The 19,468-nt window shown below is 41.1% G+C and overlaps 1 protein-coding gene across 1 annotated transcript; it reads left to right on the forward strand.

The window, feature by feature from the left end:
- Nucleotides 1-888: 888 nt before the first annotated feature.
- Nucleotides 889-15,411, forward strand: hyou1 (hypoxia up-regulated 1). The gene is made up of 24 exons (XM_074612209.1): nt 889-1,074; nt 2,603-2,678; nt 2,917-3,010; nt 3,150-3,228; nt 3,382-3,536; nt 4,257-4,333; nt 4,428-4,609; nt 5,238-5,353; nt 6,045-6,231; nt 6,917-7,051; nt 7,483-7,565; nt 7,844-7,976; nt 8,176-8,360; nt 8,584-8,722; nt 9,052-9,109; nt 9,332-9,408; nt 9,544-9,717; nt 9,864-10,030; nt 10,113-10,200; nt 10,433-10,689; nt 10,776-10,860; nt 11,555-11,819; nt 11,910-12,017; nt 14,064-15,411. The coding sequence occupies exons 2-24, from the start codon at nt 2,609-2,611 to the stop codon at nt 14,111-14,113; spliced, it is 2,964 nt and encodes a 987-aa protein (XP_074468310.1). The 5' UTR covers nt 889-1,074; nt 2,603-2,608; the 3' UTR covers nt 14,114-15,411.
- Nucleotides 15,412-19,468: the final 4,057 nt, after the last annotated feature.

The raw sequence follows: 19,468 nt of genomic DNA on the forward strand, positions 1-19,468 counted from the left end.
TTTGACATCCAGTCACAAAAATAACTATTATGTTGAATGAATGAATGAATGAAAGACTTTATTTCGAACATATAATAAATAAAAACAGATACAAAATAGTAACAAACAAAACAAGAGTTATAGTGTCCGAAAAGGAGTAGGTAGAAGAAAAACTTATATTACCCTACCCCTTTCTCACTTCTCCTCTATTAACTCATATATCATAGAATGATAATATAATATAATATAAAAACTATCCCAGATTTATTTACATCCCAAGTTGAATATATGAACAGCATCCCAAGTTTATTTACAACCCACAAATACATCCGGAGTTAAAAAGTATATAACCAACCTTTAACACAACTCTTCTTCAACCATATACCTCCCAAAAATATCTTTCTTGTATAGCTTTTTTAATTGATTTATATTTGTGCTCCCCTTCAACCCATCACCTAACCCATTCCACAAATCCACCCCACAAACTGAAATACACATACTCTTCTTTTTTGTACGAACACAATGCTTTTTAAAATTAAATTTTCCTCTTAAATTATAACCCCCCTCCCTGTCACAAAACATTTTTTGAATATTGCCCGGAAGTGAATTATGTCTTGCTTTAAACATAATTATTGCGGTTTTAAATTTGACCAAATCCATAAATTTCAATGCATGTGACTTCAAAAACAATGTGTTCGTGTGTTCCCTATATCCCACATTATTTACTATCCTGATTTCTCTCTTCTGTAGTATGCATAATGGTTGTAAGCTGCTTTTATAAGTGTTACCCCAAACTTCTACACAGTAATTCAGATATGGTGATACAAGTGAAGAATACAGAATGTGCAGTGATTTATGATGCGTTTTACTCTGAAAGGCTAACCGGAAGCAGTCTGTTGCGTTGTTGCTAGGCTGATTCGAGTTCTTCCTCTCAGCAGCAGCTCCAATGAGGTGACGCCGCGTTCAGGGCCCAACTGCTGAGAGAGACCGGTGATAAAGACAGGACTAAAGACAGACAACAGGGACAAACAAAGAGGCTGAGGACCAGGAGAGCTGATCCACCAGAGAACCAGAACCAGGGAGAACCACAGGAAGGTAAATCAACACACAGAGACACAGAGACAGAGACACACAGAGAGCTAGCTAACAGTAGCTGTCAACTTACAGCAACTCAGCAGAGCTAGCTGCTTTAGAAAGCTCCAGAGAGAGTCCACATTGTCTGTCCTGCAGCCTTTCACTCAGTGCTGTAACATTAACAACACTAATATAACATTAACTTATAGTGTTACATAACAACACACATCAGCAACTTCTCCTACAGCTACAGCCAGTTTCCATTCAGATTAACCTGATGGTCTTTAACCTTAAACACAAGCATGTTCTGGTTTATGATGTCTTCCTGCAATATGCATTAATGCATTAATGCCACGTGTTTGGATCTGTCTACACCTGTGATGTAGGTGGGATCAGGTGCATTCACTGCTTTGCATATATCTGGGCAAAGGCCATGGCACTAACCTGGCACACATCAGCAACTTCTGTGATCTCCAAAAGAGCTAAAAGACTAGTTTGTTTTTCAATATTATTATTAATAATAATAATAATAATAATAATAATAATAATAATAATAATGAGGTTTTCAGTTGTGCATGCATTTTGCATTCATCCGTCACAGCCTCACCAGGAGCTGACAGAAGTTTCCATGCAGATTACCTGATGTTCTCTAACCTTTAAACACAACAATGCTTTGGTTTATGATGTCTTCCTACAGTATGCATTTGCACCATTGGAAATTAAACCCACACTATCCTCTGAGGGCAGAGTGGATTGTTGTCAAGTTTTAGTCAACACCAAAGGTTGACAATGACATTAATGCCACGTGTTTGGATCTGTCTACACCTGTGATGTAGGTGGGATCAGGTGCATTCACTGCTTTGCATATATCTGGGCAAAGGCCATGGCACTAACCTGGCACACATCAGCAACTTCTCCTGCAACTAGAACCAGTTCATCCAAGTGATCTCCACAAAGCTAAAAGACTAGTTTCATAAATAATAATAATAATAATAATGAGGTTTTCAGCTGTGCATCAATTTTGCATTCATGCGTCACTGCCTCACCAGGAGCTGACAGAAGTTGCCATGCAGATTACCTGATGTTCTCTAACCTTAAACACAAGCATGTTGTGGTTTATGATGTCTTCCTGCAGTATGCATTTGCACGATTGGAAATCAATACCAAAGCTTGACAAGGACATTAATGCCACGTGTTTGGATCTGTCTACACCTGTGATGGGATCAGGTGCATTCACTGCTTTGCATGTATTTGGGCAAAGGCCATGGCACTAACTTGGCACACTAATCCCCACTTGAAGTTACAGTAGTCACAGCCACATCAGCACTGAAGAACCATGAGGAAAAACACAAGCGCTGATTGGACATTTATCAATGTAAATATCCCGGTGAAGGTAGTAAATGGAGCAGGTTTGGATCATCTTGTTCCTCTTGGTGTTGCTCCTGCTCCCACATAATGAATAAAAAGGACAAACATCATTGGACAAGTGAGTCAAAAATCCATTCAGTTGATTTATGTAAATACATGTTTCATTTGTTCATCTTTGCAGCTCATCATGGGGGGGAGGTCGCTGACGTCGGTTGCTCTCTTCTGCCTCGTTCTGGCGATGTTGCCTTCTCACACAGGTAATATGATCCATCAACATACGCAGATATGTTTTTCTAACCTGGTCGTAGGGACTGAACTGGTAAAGACAGACAGACTGACTGTCTAGTTTTACAACACTGATGAGTACATACAGCTGTTATTGATCAGTGTTCAGAGATAGATCTGTACCTTCTGTACCTTCTGTACCTCAGGGTCAATGGTGATACCTGTGTGTGCCTTACCGGCTTTATGTAACACATGTCTTTGTGTTTGCAGTGTCTGTAGCTGTCATGTCCGTCGACCTTGGCAGTGAGTGGATGAAAATGGCAATAGTGAAACCCGGCGTGCCGATGGAGATCGTCCTCAACAAGTGAGTGTCTGTTATGATCGTGGCACATTGAGGTTCCTTAAGATGCATGCTAGATTAACGGACAATCAAAGTACATGAATACAGCATGAAAGTATATTTCAGAGTTGAACACTATGTCTGATGATGTCTTTTTCTTCAGGGAGTCGAGGAGGAAAACACCCATAGCTGTATGTCTCAAGGAAAATGAGAGACTTTTTGAAGACGGCGCTCTAGGAATGGTGAGACGTCTTCTCAAATGTCCTAAATTCAGATTAATCTGATGAATATCGTTTGCAATATCAATACATACTTTAAAAATGTCAAATTACCTCAAAGTGATATTGATCTTTTCCTTGTTTGCTGTTAACGCTCACATATTGGTTACGTTTCAGTCTGTGAAGAACCCCAAAACGGTTTATAGACACCTCCAAAGCCTCCTGGGCAAAAAGTACGATAACCCCCTGGTGGCGCTCTACCAGAAACGTTTCCCCGAGCACCAGCTGCTGGACGACCCAGTGAGAGACACCGTTTACTTCAAAAACTCAGAGTGAGTCTCTTTTTATTCCTCCACTGCTTCATTTATTCAATTTCCTATCACACAATAAATTAGGGATGCACCGATACCGGATTGGATATCGGGCCGATACAGACTCAAACAGATTTTTTTACCAAGTTGCTGGTGTACGAATTATTATTTTAATACAATTCAGTAAGATTTTATCTATGTATTTATTTGTTACATTTTGTTTTACAAAGTTAGTAAAGCAATGTTTAAGTCAAGCCTAATCCAGTCACTTCCACACAGTGACGCATGCAGCTTATTAGTTAAACGCTGGTATCGGATCGGTTCTCGGTATCGGCCGACAGCCAAAGCCCAGGTATCGCTATCGGAACTGAATCGGTGCATCCCTACTATACATGTTATATGAAATCATTTCTCTATTACTTTATAATATTGAGTTTCTAAAATAGTTTGCATGTTAATCCCCTCACCTCACAAGTCATAAGGACTCTGCACGGTTTAAACATTAACACGCTGTATCAGGCTGTGCTGCCCTTCAGTGTAGACGCTTGTTTATTTTCATTACTGATCACCACAGATCTTTTCTAAAACCATGACTGATGATGAGGTACTGTAGCAGTTGTCATGGAAACATAAATACCAGAGTAGTACTTGCAAAAACATTATCAATATATTATTAGAAAGAAGCATTGGTTTGGACTGTGGCATCTAATCTGGCTTCTTGCTTTTTTTTTTGTCTGCCAGGGAAATGCAGTACGCACCGGAGGAGCTCCTCGGCATGATGCTCAATTACTCTCGTGCACTGGCTCAGGACTTCGCAGGTCAGTTTGCTCGTGGAAGAAAACGCATCACCGTATGACATGTTTGAATATGTGAAGCATATTAATTAGTTATTTTTTCTCTCCCATCTCACAGAACAACCGATCAAAGACGCGGTGATCACCGTCCCGGCCTTTTTCAACCAGGCGGAGCGCAGGGCGGTCCTGCAGGCTGCACAGATGGCGGGTCTAAAGGTTCTTCAACTCATCAACGACAACACGGCCGTGGCCTTGAACTACGGGGTCTTCAGGAGGAAAGATATCGACAACACGGTTAAGGTGCACATTCAGCATTACTCCCAAATACATGCTAACCGATCAGTCTGGTGATATTCTAGATTTTTCTTATTGTCAACAAATCCCATGTGCAGACCCAAACCAACAGTGAAGTGTTGTGTGTGGATCAAAGCCTGATATATATATTCTTCCTCTGTGCCGTAGAGCTCCATTGTTGTCCAAAAACTATTAAAAACACACCAGTAGGTGTGGGTCCTGCTGCCACGAGTAGAACGCCAAATGTGGATTAATCCGCCGCTGAAAATAGTCCCCAACAAATATGCTATTTCCTCCTGTTTGAGTAATGATTGCTAAAAACTAGAGTGAGAGTAGGAAATGACTCAGCCTTTCTTTGTGAAACTATATATGTGTGAGCCATTTGTAAAGAATGGCATCTTCAGGAGGAACCAGGAAGTGCCATATATAGAGTCAGAAAGTGTTGAGAGATTGTTGGTTTTGGTCTTTTCTAAGAGATTTGTTGACAATAACAAATATAAAAAATCAGCTTTATCTCTAAACTACGGTTTACTAGAGGAGTACTTCATCAGAATCGTGTTCAGACTGTAGAAAAACAAGCTCAACTGATAAAGTGACTACAAACTGCTGAGAGTCTGATGTTGTTCCCTTTCAGAACATGATGTTTTACGATATGGGCTCGGGCAGTACGACCGCAACCATCGTCACTTATCAGACAGTCAAAACCAAGGAGGCTGGCACCCAGCCCCAGCTGCAGATCCGAGGTGTCGGGTGAGTGCACTGATCCAGGAAGTGGCATCGCCACGGAGAATTCTTCTCTCAGCAGAGTGTTGGTTGTGTGTGATGCTGCAGAGAGAGACTGTTGTGTGTAAAACCTTGGTGATGTGCAGTCTTAGGTATGTCCAATGGTATGATGGCATTGACCTCGAATGGTAAAGATTAGAAAGAAGTCGTTGTGCAGAGAGTCTGGCGAGAGTTTTTGCATGTTTTCTCAATTCTACTTTATCCTTGAGTGTTCTGACTGCTGCTGTATTTCTCAGGAAGTGTTCAGTGCATCCTGTACTATTTGCTCAGGTAAAACAGCATCTCCTGTGGTTGTAAACTGATACACAGGAGATGGTGTGTTGACACTTAGCTACCCACTTACACTTCTGAATAAAAGGGATGGAGTGTAAAGGAATAATTATCAGGTTTTAATGACAGAACTTGAAGATGAAGAGAATTACTTTCTTTATCTTGATAAGTTGGAGCTTTAATGGCTAATCCTGCCTGAGCCATTAGAGCTCTTAAGAGCCACAAATCAGGATTATAGAGACTTTGTGTTGCTGTTTGTTTATCCTGAAGTGTCTTTGGCTGTAAACGATAGTCTAGCTTTTGATTGTCAGCTGTTTTTAAACCCCCCAAAACACAAATGTTAATTCAGTCCTCAGACTCAGGTGTGCTTCTCTTGTTCTGGCTGCAGGTTTGACCGCGGGTTGGGGGGCTTCGAGATGGACCTGCGACTCCGGGACCACCTGGCCAAACTGTTCAACGAGCAGAAGAAGAGCAAGAAAGACGTGAGGGAGAACCACCGGGCCATGTCTAAGCTCCTCAAAGAGGCTCAGAGGCTCAAGACGGTGCTCAGCGCAAATGTGGACTTCATGGCTCAGGTGAGTCCGGAGACGTGAACCTGCAACCCTCAGTCCATCTGGCTTGTAGGGGTGTAAGAAAATATCACGATATTACGTGTTATGGTTCTAAAAAAAACACTGTATTGATTTTTAATTAATAGTTTACATGCAAAGATGAACTCATTCAATACTTTATTTCATTTGCAAAGAGATGCACCCTCTCAGGGTATGTGCCCCTCAAAGTAGTGCTGGGATGTTGGATGTTACAGGGACTGTGATAAATGCAAATGCAGATCCCACTGTTCTGATTGCATTAAAAAAACTCAGATTTTATGCATATGGCAGTGTCTTCTTTATACTAGACAGTTTTCCTAAAATTAGATTTAAAATATTGCAATATATCACCTTGCTTACAGTATCGCCATATAATCCCTGTATCATGATACGTATCGTATCGCCAGATACTTGCCAATACACAGCCCTGCTTGCTTGTTGTGCATCTAAAACCAAGGTGACCATCTGTCTGCAGTACCTGGAAAATGACTTAAATTACAGTTCTGTCAATCTCTCCTAGTGTTCAGACTGATTTTAGATCTTAAACTCATTGTTTTTAAGGTCTAAGAAATGTTGCAGTCTCTTGTTATTTCCATCAGTAATATAGGCTCTTAACATCTGGAGGCAGGACCGTCGCAGTGAAAGAACATGTGTTTGTTTTTATTTCCAGGTGGAAGGTTTGATGGATGACATTGACTTCAAATCTAAGGTGACCAGGGCTGAGTTTGAAGAGCTGTGTGCTGATCTCTTTGAAAGAGTGCCTGGCCCGGTGCAGGACGCCCTCGCCTCCGCAGAAATGAAGCTGGTCAGTATTCTCATGACGTGGCTCTACGAGGCCCACAATATGAAACTTTGATTCAATTCAATTTGTTTTTATATAGATTCAAATCATAACAGAAGTTATCTCAATGTGCTTTTCATATAAAGCGGGTCTAGACTCTATAGTAGATGAATAGCTGATGATCCCTTTGGGGAGATTTGGCTGTAGGTCACTGCAGACGCACGACACAGAAAAGCTAGATGGAATAAGAAGAGGAAAAGAAACAATAGGCGATAGTTTTAAATCTAGAGATACTGGTATCATATGAAACTAGAAAACCTGATGAATCCATCGGTACCCACCATGTCATACTAGCTTGTCGCGAAGGAGGTTAAATATGAGCAGTGAGTATACAGTATATGAATGGATGTTTGTATCACTGCTGTGAATCTGACTTCTTATATTTCTGCCTACAGGATGAAATTGAGCAAGTGATTTTAGTAGGCGGCGCCACCCGCGTGCCCAAGGTTCAGGAAGTGCTGCTCAAAGCTGTGGGGAAGTAAGTCTCAACCGACGCTGAACAAGTTTCACTTTCAAAAATGAACGTAAAGAATTACACAACACGTCTTCACATCTGTCTCTCCTTGTGTTACATTAACACACATCTTTTGGTACATTGCACATCGTCTCTATGCTTCATACTGGGAACCTCTTCAGCAGCTTTCATTCCACATATATTGAGCATCATTTTTTCAAATTCATACTGTCATTTCTCTGTTTCTTGACTTTTATTTTATCATACTTATCATGTCCGTGTGTGTTTGTGTGTCCTTGCAGAGAGGAGCTGGGGAAGAACATCAACGCAGACGAGGCAGCAGCCATGGGCGCCGTGTACCAGGCTGCTGCCCTCAGCAAGGCCTTCAAGGTCAAACCTTTCCTGGTCCGAGACGCAGCGGTCTTCCCCATCCAGGTCGGTGCAGCTCGTTCACCGCCAGCGCTTTTGAAAGTTATTGGTGGAATTTTTCTAATGGCTTTGCTAATAAATGAACGATATTAATTTACACTCAGCTGTGGAGGTGATGTACACACATCTGTACACTGTTGCGTGTAAAATAAATCCTGAATACAAGCCGTGTTAACACTAACCTCGTGTCATTTCATTCCATCAGGTGGAGTTCACCCGCGAGACGGAGGAAGAGGGGATCAAAACCCTTAAACACAACAAGCGTATCCTCTTCCAGAGGATGGCGCCCTATCCTCAGCGCAAGGTCATCACATTCAACCGCTACAACAGTGACTTTGCTTTCTACATCAACTACGGCGACCTCAGCTTCCTCAGTCAGGATGACCTCAGGTTGGTTCGCTGCTTGTGTTAATAACAACATTCCTGAAGGGATGGATGGATGGTAATAAAAAGTCAACTAGTAGGAACCAAAGTTTACAGAAAATATTGTATTATGTTTTATGGCATTTGACTTGACTTTGTGTGTCTGATCCTTCCAAGTCGTTGCTTTGTTGCATCACTGTGTTCCCTCATGATCTGACTGTAAGCCCTGTTGTCCTCCTGTGTGTCGCAGTGTGTTCGGCTCTCAGAACCTGACCACAGTCAAACTGTCCGGAGTAGGCGAAAGCTTTGAGAAGCACGTGGACGCAGAGTCAAAAGGCATCAAAGCTCATTTCAACATGGATGAAAGCGGCGTTCTGCTGCTGGATCGGGTCAGTTACACTTTCACACAATCAAACCAGTGACTGCTAGCTCCTCTTGGTTGTAAGGACACTGTATTTGAGTGTTTTTTACCTTCTGCTATGTCAGACTTACAAACAAACAATACATAATCTCCCTTAAAGGTACATTTTGAACAGATAAAAAATATGCGATTAACAATCGCGCGATTAATCACAATTAAATATTGATTGACAGCCCCAGTAGGAATACATTTCTAATCAACTATTTTTAGTTTGACTGATTAACTTGAATAAACACAGAATCAAAAACATTTTCATTTGTTTCATCCAAGCTAATAATTTAATGTCGTAATCAACAGGTGGAGTCCGTGTTCGAAACCATCGTGGAGGAGAAAGAAGAGGAATCAACATTAACGAGTAGGTTCTGCAAACATCTATCTGTAACATCTATGATCAGTGTTAGAACCTTTTAAGATGGTTGATTGCTTTCTAGCAGCTTTTAGAACAACATTCAACGCTTACTGCATGTTTAACATGTAATGTGAACTGCCTTCTTACTGATTCATGTAATAACAGCCTATATTATTGTATGTGTATTGGACTCATTATTACTGACTAACTGAGTGTGCTCTCTTTCAGAACTGGGTAACACCATTTCCACCTTGTTTGGAGGAGGATCGTCAGAACCCGCCCCAAATGTAACTGAACCTGTCCAGGTAATGCAGCTCATGACACAGTGTCCCAGTCAGTTAGTGATGTGTTTATTAAGCAAATGCAACTATTTGTTGATGCTGGGGCATGCCTGGCTTTGAGATCGTAGCTCACATTGTTTCCTGATTTCTTGTGTCCAGGACGAGGAGGAAGTGCCTCCAGAATCCGGAAAGGACGGCAAGGACGAGGACGGTAAGGACGAGGCTCCGAAGGAGGAGGCTGCCAAGGAGAAGCCGGACGATTCAGACAAACCTGAAGGTGAAGAGAAAAGTGAGGAGAAGACAGAGGAGGCAGGCAGCAAGACTGATGCCAAGGTAAGATCCGTCACACATCATCTATCTCTGAAACATTAGAGCATCTGTGGAGTGCTTCTAAATGCTGCACAGCAACTTGGTGAAAATCTATATTCAAAAAAAGAGGAGCTTGGGTGTTGAAAGTAATCGTATTTCTGCTGGTAAAGGAGGAAAAGGATGGAGAGAAATCTGGAAACGCCGAGGCAGAGAAGGATGAAGAGAAGGAGGTAAAACCTCAGAAAAAGAGCAAGATCGCTGAAGACATCACGGTGGAACTCGTCACCAACGACATCATCGACCCCACCGCCGACGATGTCGCTTCCTCTAAGAAGAAGTAAAGCAGCCGTTTGTATTTCTTTTGTGTGTTTTCTGGTTCTCAGTTTTGTTGGCTAAAACAAGTCTTTGTGTCTTTTCAGGTTGCAGGATTTGACAGACCGAGACCTGGCCAAACATGAAAGGGAAAAGTCACTGAACAGTCTGGAAGCTTTTATCTTTGAGACGCAGGTTAGCAACAGAAGCTTTCTGTCATTTTACATTTTTCAGTTTTATCTTTTTTTTTCGTCTAAGAAATTGGTGTTTTGCCGGTGCAATGTGGAATACAAGCCAACATTAATCCCAGATGTTAAATCCTTTAATGTAAAGATACAACCAGCGTGATTAGAAAGTCGAGGGTGTAATAAAACCGTCACCCGTGCCTCCTTCCAAAAAACACACAATACTCCCGTCCTCTCTCCAGGACAAGCTGTACCAGGATGATTACCAGCTGGTGGTGTCGAAGGAGGAGAAGGAGCAGATCGCCGCCAAGCTGAGAGAGGTGTCGGAGTGGATGGACGAGGAAGGCTACACGGCCACCACCAAGCAGCTGAGAGAGAAGTTGTCTCAGCTGAAGAGCCTGTGCAAGGACATGTTCTTCAGGGTGGAGGAGCGACGCAAGTGGCCGGACCGCCTCGTCGCCCTGAACAGCATCCTCAACACCTCCAGCTTCTTCTTGAGGTGAGTGTTGACGGTGAAGGTGGAGGTGTGTAGGATTTTGTGGTGAGTCGGTACTGTTGTATTGACTAATTTTTTTTCTTTCGAAGGAGCGCTAAACTGATTCCAGAGGACGACCAAATCTTCACTGAAGTTGAGCTGAATACGTTGGAAAAAGTGATCAATGAAACAACGGTAGGTGGTGAATGTATTAATGCTGTCATCACACTACGATGGATGATGTAGTTTCCCATTTTCATTCACATATCTGGAGGTCAGAGGTCAAGGGACCCCTTTGAAAATGGCCATGACAGTTTTTCCTCGCCCAAAATTTAGCACAAGTTTGGAGCGTTATTTTATTTTTTTATTATATTATTTTTTAAATTATTATTCCTTCGTTACAAGCTAGTATGACGTGGTTGATACCGATGGATTCCTTAGGTTTTCTAGTTTCATAGGATACCAGTATCTTCACTCTAGCTTTAAAACTGAGCCCGCTAAAACCTAAAAAGTGGAAGTTGCGTTAAAGAAATTAGTGGATTTAAAACAAATTTACATTACCGCGTTATTATCACGTTAACTTTGACAGCCCAATACAAAAAGAATATAATCATCAAAATTGAAGCAGCAGAGGCCGAGAAATCCTGACTGTTAGTTTCTAGTATGTGTCAATTTACATTTCCCATAATGCATCTCAATAGTGACGTTCTCTCACGCTCCGTTATAGATGTATTGTCTTCAAGCTCAAGCTGAGATAATCCTGATTACATCACTATGACATCATCAGGGTTATCCTTCCAGAGCCACTGAATACGTATTATAACTGAGTAGTTCTCCTTGTATCGAGTAAACTGACCTTCACGTGTCAAACTGTCTCTGTGTGCTCCAGACGTGGAGGAACGAGACGCTAGCGGAGCAGGCGAAACGCTCTCCAAAGGAGCGGCCGGTCCTGTTGTCGAAAGACATCGAGTCCAAGCTGTCTCTGCTGGATCGAGAGGTGAACTACTTGCTCAACAAGGCCAAGTTCGCCAAGCCCAAAGCTAAAGCCAAAGCCAAGAACAGCACCAGTTCTGATAAAAGCAGCGGCAAGGCCAACGGCACAGCCGAGGAGAAAGTCATCCCTCCCACACAGGACGGCACGGACGCAAAGACCGGTGAGTCCAGCTGCAAAACTCACATCTGGTTTATTATTGTTCCCTTGACGACGCGGCTTAAAATAACTTTTTTTTTTCATTCTAATACAGAAAACCCAGAAGAGCCGGTGCCGGGCAAAGCCCCGCCCACTGAAGAGAGCACTGTTCAAACAGACTCAGACAGCCAATCACAGCCCACAGAAGAAACAACAACTACAGGTCGGTCTGCCATACCTGTTGCTGATGACGGAGAACTTTAGGGGGGGTGGACAAAAACATGTGGTCCAACTACGACATTAAACTCTGAACTCAATGATCTCCTCGCTGACACAAAAGGAACATTATATTGCTGCTGGACTATCGTAATGGATCGCATTATCTTGTCAATCATTCTGTTACTTTATCCAGTAACAATGTAGGGGTCTCATTTATAACCGTTAACGTACATTAATGGAGACGCAGATGGAGAGGTGGTGAATTGAAGCCAGCTTGTAGAAATTGAATGTGAGAGGTACATATGATGTGATACATCATATTATATGTATAACGATGTCAGGTTGATGATAGATGAAAGACCCACTTTATCATAAACGATCACACCAGCAGTGTTATTTGTTCTGGTGCTAGTGAGCCATGATTATTCCATAATACACATTTCAATTGTAGACATAAGGCAACTCAAATCAAAGTCTGCTCAATGTCTCACCATGGCAACCCTTCACCATAAAGAACAACTGATCATCAGGCTCATTTCTATGCAGAAACATTCATGAGGTGCTTTGAATTGACCAGTAGAGGGCGAGAAATCAGGCTGATCCACGTTCAGACTTTTCAAGTTGATTTGGGATTTATAAAAGGAATCAGAATATTTTTGTTGGCGTATGTACATTTCCTAATTTGTATGTACGCAAACATGTAGTATGGATCCTACGCACTGTTTTATATGAATGAGCCCCCTGGTGAGGTATGAGTACAGCTATGAGCTCATTGATCCTCCAGGGGGCCATCTCAGACAAAACATGCTTATTTTTGTCTCATGATCTGTAAATAAAGGTTTAATATGCAAAACGTTTTCTAAACAAAAAAAAAAAAAATGTATAGACTGATACAAACATAATCCCTCTCAATCATCACTTCTGACCCGCTAGAAGATTTTCTCTTTTCGTATTATTTTGCTGTGTTCAGAACTCTTCTGGGCGTCTGCTAACAGCCTTTCAGCCCAACGTGGGGGTCTAACCCCCAGCCAATAACCGTGCAGGGTGTGCAGCCCGTTCAGGTGGTCAAATACCGCCGCTTTGTCTCGCTCCTCAACGTCTGATACCGAGGCACAAGTTTAGCTCCGTCAGAGACAAAGCGGCCGTATATTGACGGATGAGAACGGGTTTGTTACATCGCTGTGAGTTCTCCTGTTCCTCTCTCTCCCTCCCTCTCCCTCTCTCTCTCTCTCTCTCCCTCTCCCTCCCTCCCTCCTGCTGTGTGCTGCTATCGGTGAGTCAGTTTGACCGAGCAGAGAGGACGGTCTGCCCTTCGGCTGTATTCATTCAAAAAATCATATTTGATCTGCGCTTCATTAATTAATTAATTTTATTTTATAAATAAATATGTACAGCAACACTGGTAACTTTTAACATGAAAAAAGTTTATTAATTTAAGAAAGTATTTTATCTCAAAGAAGGAACATAAAATTGTAATATTTCAACAACGACAGATTGTGTTTCCACTTGTTCAAACGTAATGAATCCTGCATAACAGTGTAACGTAATATATATATTACGTAACATTGTCATTTCATCCAAAGACGCATTTGTTTTACATTTTGACCAGAAGGCAGCCGTCTGTAAGTGATGAACACAAAGCTCATTCTTCTCTCACTGACCGTTCAGATGTGAAATGTTTAATTGGCCGAGCAGACTTTGCGATAGAAAATGCGTGTAATTCTAATGCCTCGTAGTCATAATCAGATGCGAGTATTATAACATCAGCAGAGCCGGTAAGATGACGAGCCAGGTTTGAATCTCTTCCTTTCTACTTCCAGCCAAGGCCTTTTCAAACGTCGCAGCGATAACAGGCTTCACCATAGCAACAGCTTTTTGTGTGCGCCTCATTTAAAGCAATAAACATACAAACATTACTCGGCCCTTAGCTTGGACTGCAGAGGGAACAGATTCGCTACGAGATTATGCTTTTCTGCACTGATGAACTGAGTTGATATAATCCCACATAACACACAGTATTCATTCTGTCCTTCTCTGTCCTCATTTCCAGGACCAACGGAGAAGGCCAAACCTGAAAACCACATAGAGGATGAATTATAACAGCTGGAACTGGGGGAAAAAAGATCACTATATTTATTGACAGTGTATAAATGTTTGAGTTCCTTCTCTCTGTTCTGTTTTTGTTTTTTCTGTCATTTTGTCTTTATGTTCTTTGTTTATTGAACTGTTGGAAGCTGATTGGAGACTTGGAGACCACTCATCTTGTCCCTCCTCCTCTTCAGTGCTGTTCATGTCTTCTGTCTTTCATGGATTCTGTAAAACAGGCACTTAAAACACCACGAACAAGCACTTCAACAAAAATAAAACCCCAAGAGACTGCGTCTGTACGTTATAGATGCACGTCCAGACAAAATACCTTCTCACGTCCAACAAACGATCACATCCACGCAGATAAAGAGGGAGATGTAAGCAGCGCTCGGCCATGTTGTAACTGTATGGACATTTGACAAGGCTGAGTGCTGTTATACACTGGTTTGTCATTCATGAACATTTCCTATCCTGCTTTGTCCTCTGCACTGTATCCTCCACCATGCTGTGTTGTTGTGAGGTTAGTATTTGCCCTAACACCTGCACCTTTACTGAGCCTTCATGGCCATGATCACAGCAGAGGGTGAGGGGTCCTTTTGGAGGATTCTCAATGGATAGCATTTGTTTTTTTGCTCCAATCCAGAATTGATTTAGACTATATTGTAAGTATAAAGCATCTTTAATCTAGTGAATCGTAACATTTAATGATGGTCCAGTAGGGAAAGTCGTACTGTAATCACTGACTGGGCTTTTAGAAGCAGCAGTTAGTGTTAGTGATCGATCACTCAGGTGCTCCTGTATGTGCACGCTGAACTAGTTCTAAAATTGAGTTGCCAAAACAGTCACATTCAAAAAGTGTCTCCACGTGTCTGCGTCCCATCATTTTTCCGATCCGGCTGGATAAACTAAAACGACTGATGAATTAGTTTTTCTACTGATGCCAATACAACCTTTGAGAAGAGCTTGAATGTGTTTCAGTGACGGCGGTCAAACTCCATGTTTTTCAAAGTCTCATAAGCTGCTAAACGTTGTTGACAAGAGGTGGTGTATTAGTGTCGTCACTGTTCTTTACCTCGACATGCCCTGTGATGCAGATTCTTCATCAGATGTTGGCTCCGTTTTTCCGTTAGAGTAGGCGAGGGGTTAGGGGACTTGGTTCAGGACTTTGGGTCAGATGTGGGCTTCTGTGTTTGCAGCACTCTGGATTATTTGAAGGGGGGGGAACTGAAGAAAACAAAAAGTCAGGAATGGGAGATGCAAACAATGTTGTGTTTCTAAACTGTTAATAAAAATCTTTTTTTTGTTTTTAATTTTTGTTTGTCATTTTTTTAATGTATTGTTTGACATGATTGATCGATCTTCCTACAACCCAGGCTGAAGCGTTCCAACACGCATCCATCCTGTTGATTTGTCCTTGAGCAAGACATGGTTCCTGCTGGGTGCTGACCTTTAGGGGTAAAGTATGTCAAAGTCATAAGATAGTATGTCGAAAAAATTAAAAAAGGTCACAGCATAGTATATCGGAAAAACAAGTCATAGTATATATAGTATGTCGATAAAAATTAAAACGAAGTGATAGTATAATATGTCAAAAAAATAAAAAGTCATAGTATGTTGAAAAAAAGTTTAAAAAAAGTCGAAAAATTTCATGGAAAAAAAGTCATCTCTACTTTTTGTAAAGGTGGATGTTTGTTGTATGTTGAAAAAAGTCTTAGTACAGTACTGTGACTTTTTTACCACTTTATTTGATATAATGTACTTTTTTTGGACATACTATCACTTTTTTCAGCACACTATACTTTGATTTTTTTAATCAGTTTTTTCAACATACTATGACTTTTTCATGACCTCCTTCGATATACCATACTATGACTTGTTTTGATATACTATACTTTGACTTTGTCATGACTTTTTTCTACATACCACCACCCAAATGAAGAAAGAAAGACACATTACCCAAGTGTATCATGTGAAACAGCTCACCTGGTAGATATCTGGTTTGAATACTGGAGGTTGTTGGTTCAATCCCCTTCTGAAACTTTGTTTTTTGAGGTCCACCTTCAAATAAAAAAGTCAAATACAAAAAGAAACAATGCATCAGTGTATCTGCTCAGATAGCTCAGTGTGGCAGGTAACTGGTTGGAATACTGGAGGTTGTGGGTTCGATCCTTATGTGACACAGTCTGTTTTCAGGTCTAACTTCTAATGACGAAGTCAAATATACCAAGAGAACAGTCCTCACTGCGTGTGGCATTGGTGGCTGGGTTGCTGAGTTCCTGGATCGGGCTGCGGCAGAGCGGGGTTCAATCCCTACCCTCATCAGTGTCCGGTGCCCGACAGTGGAGTGAGACGAGCGTCTCCTCCCAGGGTTTACCAGAGATACAACTGGGGGGTTATGCATCAGTATATATATTAAATAATATTATATGCTACTCCCATGGCGTCTGTATGATGTGTAACGCTATATAGTGTATGATATATAACCCCTATATAAACTATAAACCCTTTATTTATTTTTCAAATATCTACTTAACATCTTGGACAACAGACATCAACCATCCCAGCAGTAAAACCAAATTTCAGATTTCTGTCAATTTCTGTTGCCAGAACAGTCGAGCACATATTCAAAAAAAAAAAAAATAAAGTAGTACACTGACCTCACATATAATAATATTTAATATATATACTGACGCATAACCCCCCAGTTGTATCTCTGGTAAACCCTGGGAGGAGACGCTCGTCTCACTCCACTGTCGGGCACCGGACACTGATGAGGGTAGGGATTGAACCCCGCTCTGCCGCAGCCCGATCCAGGAACTCAGCAACCCAGCCACCAATGCCACACGCAGTGAGGACTGTTCTCTTGGTATATTTGACTTCGTCATTAGAAGTCAGACCTGAAAATAGACTGTGTCACATAAGGATGGAACCCACAACCTCCAGTATTCCAACCGAATACTACGACCAGTTATCTACCACACTGAGCTATCTGAGCAGATACACTGATGTGGTGTTTGCTATTGTATTTGACTTCTTTATTTGAAGTAAGACTCCAAAACTCATTGTGTCAAATAAGGATCGAACCTACAACCTCCAGTATTCCGTCCAGTTATCTACCACACTGAGCTATCTGAGCAGATACACAGTTGCAGTGTTTGTTATTGTATTTGACTTCTTTATTTGAAGTAAGACCTCAAAAAACACAATTTCAGAAGGGGATTGAACCCACAACCTCCAGTATTCAAACCAGATATCTACCAACCTGAGCTATATGACCAGTAGGCTATACTGACTTTATGTTTCTTTTTGTATTTGACTTCTTAATTTCAAGTTGGCCCTCAAAACTCACTGTGTCACATGACATTTTTCGACATGCTATGACTTTTTCTCAAAATATTTCGACACTCTACGTTTTTTTCATGAAATCTTTCAACTTACTATACTTTGACTTTTTTCATTAAATATTTCGACTTTATGACTATTTTTTCATAACATTTTTATTTTCTATTTCATAGATGTTTCATGTTGAAAAATGTCATAAAAAAGTCATAGTATGTCTTAAAATGTTATGAAAAAAAGTCTTAATATAGTATGTTGAAATCTTTTTGAAAAAAAGTATGTATGGGGTTCATTTTTAAAGTTAAAGTGAAGATACTGGTATCATAGACAGACAGACAGACAGACAGACAGACAGACAGACAGACAGACAGACAGACAGACAGTAGCTTAAACAACACATCCAACACCAACACACCTTAAAATGAGATAAAAATTAATAGAATAAAGTAAAACAAAATAAAAATAAGATAACATATGTACACTAGTGAAGTGACAGTGTGCCAATGGTACTGAAAATAGTGCAAGGGTATGAATATAGTAGTGTATATTATAGTGTGTGATACAGTAGTGTAATGTAATAGTATAATAGTAGTATAGCTGTATAATATGATAATACAAGATGTAAGAAATGATATGAAAAGATATAATGAGATAAGATATAATAATAATAAATAGGTGTAGTATATATATAATATGAATGAAATACAGTTTCCAGCAGTCAAGTACCCAGGTGAATATGTAAACAATGTACACTACACAAACAATAACAAACAGTGTTAACTCTTCCTGCTCCAGCCCCCCCGACCACGGCCAGAGGACACAGCTTTGGTCTCCGGGGCCGGAGTCTCTGCTGCTCTGCTCCTCTGCCTGCCTTCACTCACACACCTCGCTCGTTTGCACTCGCTCCACCTCTCACGTGCATGCACGCACACTACACACTGCAGAAGATGGGAGGCAGAAGCAGAAAAACACAGTATCAGCATTGATTCATGGAGAGACCTTCGTCTGGTCAGCTGACATTATTGCCAAGCAGGTGAAATATAGAGTGATATTGTGCTTTTAGCTGACGTGTGTCGCCTCACTGTGTTGAGCGATGCTCGTTCATGTCTATGTAGAGCGAGCACAAGCGCGAGCAACAGGACGCTGACTTTCATTGAATTAAAGGGACTGTTTGTAAGAATCAGAATTGCTTGTTAACAGCGACACCTGTGGCCGTTAAATCAACGAAAGTCGGCGTCCTGTTGCTTGTGCTTGATCGCTTGTTGACTGGCTAAGTGTCTGTGATTCTCATTGATAAAGCCAATTTATAGATTTCGTCTGTATGACAAAATTGAATGTATATTTTAGTTTGAGCAGTCGACAAATGTGTATGTGTTCACATGGAACCATTTGTACGGAGCGTTTTCCATGACAAACACAAACAGTAAGGACAGTAAGCATTGATGTAGACTTGCTGTTGGAGGGTTTTATAACTGTGATGTCACTGGGATGGCACTTAATAAGACGGACGCCTCCGAGCAAATTGAGTGGAAGTGGGTAGGGAGAAATCACAGTGTGGTCTAAGACCAAACATCTACTTATAAGATTCTGAAAGGCATATGTTAAAGGTCCCATATTGTAAAAAGTGACATTTTCATGGCTTTTATATTATAAAGCAGGTTTAAGTTCTATATAAATACTGTGAAAGTATCGAAACGCTCAATCCACAGAGAAATACACACAGCCCGTATTCAGAAACTGAGCTTTTGATACAAGCTGTCAGGATTTATGTCCATCTGTGATGTCACAAATCTACAATATTTAGACCATTTCAAAAGTTTTAAACATAAACCTTCTAAATGTGTCCCAGTTTATTTCCTGTTGCAGTGGATGTGAATAACATCAGCTGACATGGACCAAAGCTGTTGCCTAGCAACGCAATTCTGTTGCAATTCCATTGAAATGTACTAAAACGGAGCGTTTCAGACAGAGGGTAAATACAGGGATATTCAAGCAGACAGCATGAGGAAAATAAAGTTTTTTTTTAAA

The sequence above is a fragment of the Sebastes fasciatus genome, chromosome 16, assembly GCF_043250625.1.
Source record: "Sebastes fasciatus isolate fSebFas1 chromosome 16, fSebFas1.pri, whole genome shotgun sequence".
Lineage (NCBI taxonomy): Eukaryota > Metazoa > Chordata > Actinopteri > Perciformes > Sebastidae > Sebastes > Sebastes fasciatus.